General features: G+C 37.6%; 1 protein-coding gene across 2 annotated transcripts in view; it reads right to left on the minus strand.

The window, feature by feature from the left end:
* LOC593212 (relaxin receptor 2) overlaps window positions 1-10,502 on the minus strand; it is a 46,360-nt gene that overhangs the window by 11,382 nt on the left and 24,476 nt on the right. For both annotated transcript variants that reach the window (XM_030994998.1, XM_030994999.1), the window contains exons 9-20: window positions 10,396-10,467; window positions 9,635-9,706; window positions 8,858-8,929; window positions 7,984-8,055; window positions 7,258-7,329; window positions 6,252-6,323; window positions 5,455-5,526; window positions 4,561-4,632; window positions 3,083-3,373; window positions 2,148-2,254; window positions 1,058-1,385; window positions 243-355 (exon numbers count right to left, since the gene is read on the minus strand). In XM_030994998.1, the coding sequence (XP_030850858.1) occupies window positions 243-355; window positions 1,058-1,385; window positions 2,148-2,254; window positions 3,083-3,373; window positions 4,561-4,632; window positions 5,455-5,526; window positions 6,252-6,323; window positions 7,258-7,329; window positions 7,984-8,055; window positions 8,858-8,929; window positions 9,635-9,706; window positions 10,396-10,467 (1,415 nt within the window). The remainder of the gene's footprint in view (window positions 1-242; window positions 356-1,057; window positions 1,386-2,147; window positions 2,255-3,082; window positions 3,374-4,560; window positions 4,633-5,454; window positions 5,527-6,251; window positions 6,324-7,257; window positions 7,330-7,983; window positions 8,056-8,857; window positions 8,930-9,634; window positions 9,707-10,395; window positions 10,468-10,502) is intronic.

The following is a 10,502-nucleotide window of genomic DNA, read 5'->3' on the forward strand; positions in this document are numbered from 1 at the left end:
TCATTTTCATCTTCATAATCGTCATTATCATCCTCATCATCGAAATTATCATTGCCATCACCATCAGATTCATCTCTACCATCATCATCACCATTGCCATCATCACCTCCACCATCCTCATTACTATCACCATGATAACCATCTCCATCATCATCACCACCACCTACAGCACCCTCATCACAACCACCACCACCACCACCCCTACCATTATCACCTACACCATCATCTCCCCCTCGTCTTACCCGAATAAGATGCTATCTTGACCAGTATGATAGGCATCCAGCAGATGAAGTCAGTAGCGACGATGATCGTGAAACGCTTCAATAAATTCCAGTCTTGTGACTCTTTCGTTGATCTACAAGCAGATAAAAGAAATCAACAAAATAATAAAACAAATTCTTCACTAATTTACTTATTTGTTCTTACCAGTGAAGATTTGTAAATAAATTTTGTAGCTAAAGAGCTCCGCTCCCGCCCACCTCAATTACTCTTTAGTGCTTGTTCAATGTTATTCTGCAAACTCTTTCAAAAGGAGAGACCCTTCGACACCTCGCAACAGTCTTTACTATTATTCGATTTCTAGGAATGATCTACAGCAAAGCCGTTCAACAAACCCGCAATATAACACAATTGTAAAGACTTTCGAAGAAAAATATCCACCTAAGAAAATTTCATTAACCACATGATAGCCTTGTTAATAAATATTTTATGATTCAAATAGTCTTATTTTTGAAAGATATATGTTTAATTTGATGTTTTACATGTAAATGTTATGTACAGTTTTCAATTATTGCATTATTATACTTGTGTTTTTGTACTGTTATTGTATTATGCAGGGCTTTCTTGGAAAGCAAATGCACTGGCCTCTAGTGGGACTGAATGAAACTACCCTGTTGAAAGAAATCATGAATAAATAAATTGGTCATCACCTTTTATTACAATGACGTATTACGTAATCCCAATATGATTTCTATCCGATATAGAATAGGATATTGGAATTGGTCTTGAGTATATATTATTTGACGATCTTTGCCATCATCATGTTTAACGTACTAACCTCATAGCAAGACTGGACTTCCGAACGGTGGCGAACATCTGCGCGTAGGCGTAGAGGATGAAGAGGAACGCGAAGAGGTTGAAGAGGACGAAGACCACCAGGGTGAACTCCCAGCCGTGGTCGAAGGGCCGGTCGAACTGGAGAGGGAGACAGACGCCGTTGCCACCGTAGAAGAACTCGCCGAAGTAGTTGCGGTGCAGGACGGGGAGGATGGCGATGAGCATGGCGGCCAACCAGAAGCCGACCATGAGGATGACGGCGTGGGCCAGGTGACGCTGACGGAACTTGAACGGGTGCACGATCGAGATGAACCGGTCAGACGTGATCACTGATTGGGAAACAGCATAATAGTCCGTCTTATATTTCAATCATAATTTATCAAATTATCTAAGATAAATTGGTATATACAGGTAGTTTATGTTAAGTACACACATTATAGTCAATGTTAAGTTTAGTTTATAATAATCAACCATATGACACATGGGGAGTGTTTCATAAAGACTAAGATCGGCTTTAAGTTGCACATATCTATGGCAGGCTGTTCATGCCACTAGTTGCTCTCACCATTATGATAATTATAGATAATATTTTTTCGTATAAAAAAATGTAAATTCTGTAGATTTTTTACCATGATTTGTTCTTCCCTTGTGAAACCAATGCCAGTAAATTATGAAAGAAAACAGTGGCATGAACGGCCTGCCCTAGTTAATTCCAACTTAAAGTCGATCTTAGTCTTTGTGAAACACTCCCCAGAACGGCAAGATATTGCGAAGGATGGACTTGAATACAGAAACCCTCGGTCTTGATAGAACCAGCTGGTTTTATCATCTGGAAACAACCGATTGGTGAAATGGAGTCTGCAGGTCACAGAGACTTTTCAAGTCCGCCTCTGTATCACAAAGTGCATAATAAATCTATAACTATATGTATTCCTTGAGTTTCATTATTTCCATTTAAATTGTTCTTCCCTTATCCACTTGGTGTCATTTAATTTGTGTCTGATTTATTTATGGATATAGAATATGGAAGAACAGCGTTCGGGTCGAGAAAATACCGATCTTGATTTTAAAACACAAACAATCAAACAAACCTGTTAATGTCAAGACAGACATTTCACTGGATAGAAGACTCAGTAGTCCACACATCTTACAGACCCAACCGCTTCGCCAATCTAAATCCTTGAAGATGTACTCGCCTCTGTGGAATTTAATATAATTATATCGAATATTATGATACCAGACAGAGTCTACAAGAACAGAAAAAGGTTTCTTTTTGAAAGCCCAGCGTATATCAAGCGGGGGCCTCTTTTTTCGTGAAGTATATAGAGGTACCGATCGATCCCATTTGGTATCCTTTCGCAACGAGGTGGTTTTAGGTTATAAACCCTTCTGCACTTCACAACACACGAAAGGCAGCAGCAATATTAAAACAAAACGATTAATAAGCTACCGGTGACTATGAAGGTGGTGGGTTTTTAATCAATCTCCCCTTCGCATAATTTACATACATGAATATGTATAAGGTTCGTATTAAACAATTCATTGTGACCTTCGGCACCCTTCGGCACCCTTCAGCACATATTGGACGAACATGTAGGCACGCCATGGTCATTGGCACCTCTTGACACCATCATTTTCAACGCTAGTGCTGCACCTTTAGGAATCTATTGGCTCTTTTTGCACCAACTAATTCCACCTCTTGACATCCATTTACACCTCCAAACCCATCAATTTGATCCTCTTGACACCAACTGGTACCTCTTGGTATCAATTTACACCGCTTGGCATCCAGTGGCACAAAAATAGAAAACTTTGATTTTCCCCGCTCTCAATAAAAGCCATATAATCGTGTTATGATGGTGAGTCTTGAATGAAGAGACTAAATCAATTTTTTTTCTTCTTCAGGTGAGACATGAGTTAGTCTACACATTCTGAATTCCAGACTCAAGATACCATTTTTCCAGTGAAAAGCGGGTGAGGGGGGGGGGGGGGGGGGGTGAGGGGTGATCCTTTATGGACGTCATACCTAAACATGACGTCATGCAGTCCGATGATGAGCAGATAGAGACCCATGAGGAAGTCTGCCACGGCCAGGTTCATGATGAAGAACGAATGGACCTTATTGTCCTCGCTGACGAAGCAGCGGGCAAAGATCACCATCAGGTTGCCAAAGCAACCGAGTAGGGCTACTAGCCAGACAGCACCCCGGAGCAACCAGTTGCCCAGAAGATCGTCGACGTTCGAGATGCCGTCCCCCTTGGGCAGGCAGACGCGGACGTTTGGCGCGTAGCCACACATGAAGAAGAAATCGAAATAGCTGTAGAAAAACAAAAACATTGTGAATTACTATAAAAAATGAGATGGAATGAAAGGGAGAAGTTAAAATGTAGAGTAAGGGGAGGGAAAGGGAGGGAGGGGAAAGGGAGGGAGGGGAAAGAAAGGGAGGGTGCGGAGGGAAAGGGAGGGAGGGAAGGAGGAGGAGAGAGAGAGAGAGAGAGAGAGAGGAAGGAGGAGGAGGAGAGAGGAAGAGAAGGAGAGAGAGAGAGAGAGAGAGAGAAAGAAAGAGAAGGTGACAAGTAGGGGGGGGGGGGTGGAGGTCAGAGAAGAAAGGGGGTTTGGTTGAGATTCAATAATTCATCAAATCATTCTTACATTTGTTTCGAAATAATTATGCTGTGTCAGAGTAATGAACAATAACAATTTCAATATCAGGTGTTTTACATTGCTATGGCAGCGAAGTTCTGAATAAATTACTAGGTTGGTTATGCATCGGGGAGCTTTCCGGCTTTGCATGACAGGTACTGTGTGATTGTTATGGTCAAGCGCTTCTGTACACATTGCTAGGTTGGTTGAGTATCAAGGACGCTCGGGCAAGGCATGGTGAATGCCACAACGGCCATTTTGTTTGAATGTATTTTGGCTGCAAGATTGGCAGGCGCGTAGCCAGAGTTTGATGTTTGGGGGGGCACATACATGTAATCGATCGAGGTAAAAAAAAGGGGTCTAAAAAATCCAATCGATCTTGGAAATTTAGGGGGGGCACGTGCCCCCCCGTGCCCCCCCGTGGCTACGCGCCTGAAGATTGGAGCAGGGTTTTACTGAGGAGCCTCTTACCGGAGGGTTGATAGCGTGCCTTTCCAGCCAAAGAAGAATCTCCCAAAATAGACCGTAGGCATGGTAAGTGACATTTTAGTTGTTTTTAAGCATGTTTATATCAACTGATTGTCTTGTTTTGTGTACAACAAACCTGATCTTGATTGAAAACATATTATCTAATTAAACTGAATATAAATTTTCATTTTTTGATATGCGGAGAGGGTCAAGCAACCTAGGCAGTAAAACATGGACATATCTGTGACATCCCGTCATTTTTAAGGTTCATTAAGTATTAATCTTTACTGCTGGATTACGCAGTAAAGGTCCAAAAGAACCATTTACTTTTTTATATAGCAAACGTACACAAACAATTACGAAGCATTATAGTGAGAGAATGTTTTATCTTACATGTTATTTAGATTCTTGAGTCGGGTGAAAAGCTCCCGAGGTACTTCTGTTAACTTATTCTTCTGTAAATCTCTGTTGAAAAGAAAGAGATAAGAAATACACAAATCCGTAAAGCGTGTTGTTGTGAACAGATACGAATAAAGAAAAAAACCGTTAGGGGGACTGGCGTAGTTCAGCATGGCATGAGCCCTTATTCAAGTGGTGATGGAATAGAAGAAATAGAGATAGATAGAGAGAGAGAGAGAGAGATAGATAGAGAGAGAGAGAGAGAGAAGAGACAAGAGACGGAAAAAAGAAACGTTAGAAGAAGACATTACGATTTCCCTCCAATACCTCCTCACTTGACAGCCTCGTCTAATCGCATTTCATTCATCGAATATTTTTGTTCTGACCGCCTTTATTCCACAGTGCCCCCTAGTGAAAACAAATATTTGTTGACCTGTGACTTCCATATATACTATCAATGCTGATGTTCGTGTTTTTTTTTTGGGGGGGGGGGGGAGGGGGGGGGGGTAGAGCCTATTCATTTTTTTTGCATTTCATCCATTTATTTATTATTCATTCATTTTATGTTTATCTCTTTATCCTTTTCCCCTTCTTTCTGATGGGGGGGGGGGGGGGGGGGGGGCTGGGGTTGATGGTCCGACAGGAACATACAAATGCGGTCTAACACCTCCGATAATAGTTTTCATTGCCACGATTGGTAAAACATGTACAAGAATGAACTTTGAAGGAAGATAAAAAAGATTCCGGTGTTAGAAATCATAAGCTGAATGCAGGAAAGAAATATTGGGAAACAAAACGATTTAAAAATCTCATTAGATATTGTTCAATTTATCTGTAGATGGAATTCAGTATTGATTTATGGCTGCATGGTATGTTATTGATACTCACAGTGATTCCAGCTTTATTAGATTATCGAAAGCATTCTCCTCGATGACTTTAATTTCATTTTCGAGCAAACTCCTGTAAAATTGGGAAGAAAAGAAGCGATTCATCATGGTTTTCTTGTAACTGTATAGCATGGCGAAGAATCGATCCCACCACAAACTATAAATACTATGTTCAATTGATGGCCACTCGGGATAGTAACATTCTAGAATTAGAAATGTTGACGTGCGAATTACATATTAGTGCTACATCAAAAGAAGCTTTTTCTTTTTCTTTTTCTATGGAAAAGTCAACTTCCGACCTTCAAAGTATGCCAAGATATATCAAATTAAAAGAATTTATATTATACATGTGTTGTTGTGAAAAGGTATCATTTTATCAAATAAAAATGATAGTTGAATATTCCTTTCCATTCTTCATGTTTGTATGTAAATTCTTTGAGAGGGAATTTTTTCTGAAATTAAAGGAGTAGGTTGAAATACAACATGATCGTAACTACTTTCGAAAAATCAACGCAGAGGCAATTTCTGTATCCTATATAAATCATGTTTGGATTACGTAATACTTCTTTGTAATGTAAGCACATTTCAAAAAGTGACGTAAAACACCATTGGAATTGTAGAACAAACTGTAAATGTCGTTACTATATTTATTGCACACATGAAACTGACAACTTGGATAATGTTTTCGAATCTGTTTTAGAAAAAATCTCTCAAGAAATAAGAGGGTTTCCGTGCCACCCTGACCCTGTGTTATATTTATAGTTATGCTCAACGATGTAATGTACATCTTATACTCACATGTCTGTCACGTTTCCTAAGCCATCGAACATTCCGACCTCAATGCGACTCAGTCGGTTCTTCATTAGTGTACTGCATAAATAAATGAAATTATCATCTATTGCATGAGAATATTGTATCCTTCATTTTGTAATAGATTGTATTAGACCTAAGGGGCATTGCAAGAAAGTTGCGAATGATTGCAAGTTGCAAAATTTGCAACTGATATTTGGATTCGATTGTATCTCAAATTTCTTGCAACGCCCCACTAATCTCCTAAATTTCCGAGGATTTTTTTAGGACTACAGTTTTTAAAATTAAAATATAGCTTTTATTCTACCCCATCTCTCTATTTCTCTCTCTCTCTCTCTCTCTCTCTTACTAATGGGGCGTATCAAGAAAAGTTGAGTTACGATCAATTGCAAATTTGCAATTAATCGCAAGACTTACGCTTGAATTTGGGGATTTGCACAATTGATTGCATCTTTCTTGCAACGCCCTTAAACTATCGACTGAAGCATCATGGAGTAATTATTAGTAAAGCTAATACATACGGGCGAAGGGGTCGTGGAACCCCTTTTGATCAGCAGTGAAAAAGAATATTAAAACAATGGGAACGTGAAAGGGACTTGGTTGTCTGCTTAGCAGATTACACAGTCTATCTCTATTCATATTGCTTACTAGTTTCAGTAAAGATAGTCAGAACATAAAATAATGCATACACGTAGTCATTTAGATATTACTGTTAACTGGAACAGGGGGACGGTTGAAAATAGGAAACGATGAATATATTTGATTATTTTTAATGTAATTCATGATTTTAAGAATCAGACCAGTCAGACGTAAAGAAAAGTAAAATAAAATTGTACGCCCTTGTTATCGAATACAAAAATAAAAACTTTCCTGACTAGCCCTTTAACAATATCATGATTACTGACATATTTCAAAATCGTCACTCTCTATCGTAATGTAGTTGAATCACTGAACCATAATTAACAAGAAACATTTCAAAACATTCTATACTTACAAATGTTGTACGTTCTCGATGAGTGCAAAAGAGCCTGGTTCGATAATAGCGATCTCATTCTCATCTAACTTTCTGTAAGGATTGAAACAAAACAAATTGTAAAATATTAGTTTCGTACGTACATACTGTTATAATCAATAATGCTATTATTTCCGTAATCAGATAAAACGTTTCAGTTTTAATGACTGTTCTTCCATGGGGTCATTGATTTACAAAAGAATGCTAAAAATTGATAAATATATTTCTTTATTACATTGGACATTCTGCACTCAGCGGTCGGAAATATGACACATCAAGAAACGAAACTACACCATCATTTAAAATCCGTTTACTCTAATGGATATGAACCATAATATATCTAAATTATTACAAGCCGCTTAAATGGGTTAGAAAATATTATATCCTGATATTTTAAATTCAATTCACTTTTTAAGTTTTATTTCCACAAATTTGAATAAGATAATACACAAACAAGCACATTTTATACAACCTTAGAAATGCAAGCAGACTAAAGTAAGGAAAAAGAAAATTGAACGCATTAACTATTTCTTTGCTAATAGTATCTTTACAACGCTTCAAACATTAATCTGTATCTTGGTGGATTAACGTAAGCTTCTCTGATTGTAACAGTTCAGTGTATATCAAAGGCAGGACAATCCTACTGAATATTAAGAAAGTAAACACATATCCCCCACCCATCCACAAAAAGGGTTATTCTATACTTACAAAATCTGCAGCTCGGGCATTACAGGAAATATCCCTACGGAAATATTCGTCAATTTGTTGTCATGTAGCAATCTGCCACAAAAATAACAAAAGGAGACGATGATATATGACTAGCATCTTAAATTTCATTAAAAATCAGACCACATGGAATACAGATTATTTTGAACTAGGGGCCTTGGCGAGTTTTAACAACTCTCCTTCTCACCTTTGCGTCTTAAATATAACGCCTTGATGGCGAGTTAAACAAATCTTATTCTCGCTGCACGTATAAACTTCTGTCGTGCAAGGACGATTCCTTCAAACTAAAATAACAGCTGTAGAGCCTTCTGAAGGAGGATGGCTTTAGTAAAGACCAATAATATTATTTGATGTTAGCGCTCTGAGCCTTATGGGAATGGCGCCCTAAATGTTCATTGCATTGTATTGTATTGTATATCGACCATACAATGAAAATGATATCTAAATACAAATTGGTATTACAATCACAGTCGAATTGAATATATTTTTTTCGCATATAAAACACTGATTTACTTTGTAGACGGGATTTGTCAAATCGGATGAACGCGGTAAAGGATTTGATGTAGCTTTTATGTGGAATGATTACTTAAAGTTAATTAATGATATAAAAACAAAACAAGAAAAGGCCCGAGAAATGTTTTTTTAAATTGATCATGAATATTTCATATTTCCCACGCTGATCCATGGAAGGTATATTGTCGGGGTAATATTTAAAAGATTCCTTTAAGAATGAGACAATTGAATGAAATTAAAAATGAAAATAGAGTGGCAGAAAGATAAGCCATACTTTTAGGAAATCCTAAATGTAATCCGACACGGAAATTAATGAAAATCATCCACTTCTGCAGAAACTCACAGTTTCAGAAGATTATCCATGCCGTCAAATGTACCATGCTCGATATTAGAGATGTGGTTGCTCGATAGATATCTGTAGATAGGAAAAAAGAAACACACTCTAAATGATTAAGTCTATTCCATTATTCTGGTTGAAAAACAAGTAAAACAATATGACGTAATTTATGTCTTGGCAAAGGACATTCGTGCCGGGCCAGGATTCGAACACTCAACCCTTGGATTTTGAGTGAAGTGATAGAACCACTTTACCCTAGACACCTCAATAACACCTCATAGTTCATGTCATACTAATTAAAAGGCATAATAATGGAGATGTTTAATTTTTAGTACAATAAGCACCCGTGTTAGGACAAACCGGACAATTATCCTATGATATATAAGTAACCGGACAACTAAAAACTAGGACGATTTGCCCGGTCTGCTACCCCCAGGTCAATCAATTATTATTAAACCCCTCATTGGCTCTGGGAAGTCACCCCCCCCCCCCCGGTAAAAAAAAAACACACACCCGACCACCCCTTTTAGAGTGTAGTCATTCAGGTAATAGACCGGCTCTCTCCGGTCCTAGAATTTATCATTATTATTGATACTGTTATTACTTTTATTTTATCAACGCTTGTTTTTAATATACTCAAAACACTGAGTTTCGACATGTGTATACCGTTAAGACAAGCCAAATATCACATTCATTTGGAAGTTTACTGCAATATGTGAACTGTGATCAACCCCAAAATCTTACAGATCACTATTAAAACACATGACTAAACTGGATACTTACAAGTCTTGCAGTCTCTCCAATCCATTCATATGTGACGGTATGATTTCTGTGATTGCGTTGTAAGAAAGTTGACTGAAACAGAAAAAATAAGATGAGGTCTCGAATTACACATCATGAAGCCGCTGCATCTTTCCAAAAAAATTAATGATGATAATGATGATGATGATAAGGTCGAAGGATTGATAATTTCAGTTAAAAGTAACCATTATTCTCTCATGTAATCCACCACGTCATAAAACGATAAATAAAGGTGATTAAAAACGGGTCAATTCAGTACCTCAGAATCAAGTAAAATATTAAATTTGCTCCAACACAACCTGTAGAAGACACCGCATAATTATTACAAGAACATCCAAATCACAAGTTGCATATTCATGAAATGAATGATGATGATGATAATAATACAAATAATAATAATGATAATAGTAACAATGATAATAAATATATAGTAATAATGATAATAATAACGATGATGATGATAATAATAATAATACTAATAATAAAAATATAAACAATATATAATAAATATTTATTGTAACAACAATGATAAATAGTTATAATAACGACAATAAAAGTATCAATACAAATGGGGGGGGGGGGAGGGGGGGGGGCAGTAAGATTGATTATGATACATAAACCTTGCGATGGCTGGGTTGGGGTGAATGTATTCTGTGTCTGGTAGAATCCATTTTTCATGAATGGGGTATCATTTTGGGAGAGATCGTTAATTCAAGAATTATCTTAGCTATTGGTGGACTTACAGCACGGAGAGGCTATGAAGATTGCTGAACAAGTCCGGAGTGAGCTCGGTGATCCCACACGCCACCAACTCCCTGTAATATAGGAAATATATACGTATATTGTTGTA

Source organism: Strongylocentrotus purpuratus, unplaced genomic scaffold (genome assembly GCF_000002235.5).
Source record: "Strongylocentrotus purpuratus isolate Spur 01 unplaced genomic scaffold, Spur_5.0 spur5_scaffold_21, whole genome shotgun sequence".
NCBI classification, from domain to species: Eukaryota; Metazoa; Echinodermata; class Echinoidea; order Camarodonta; family Strongylocentrotidae; genus Strongylocentrotus; species Strongylocentrotus purpuratus.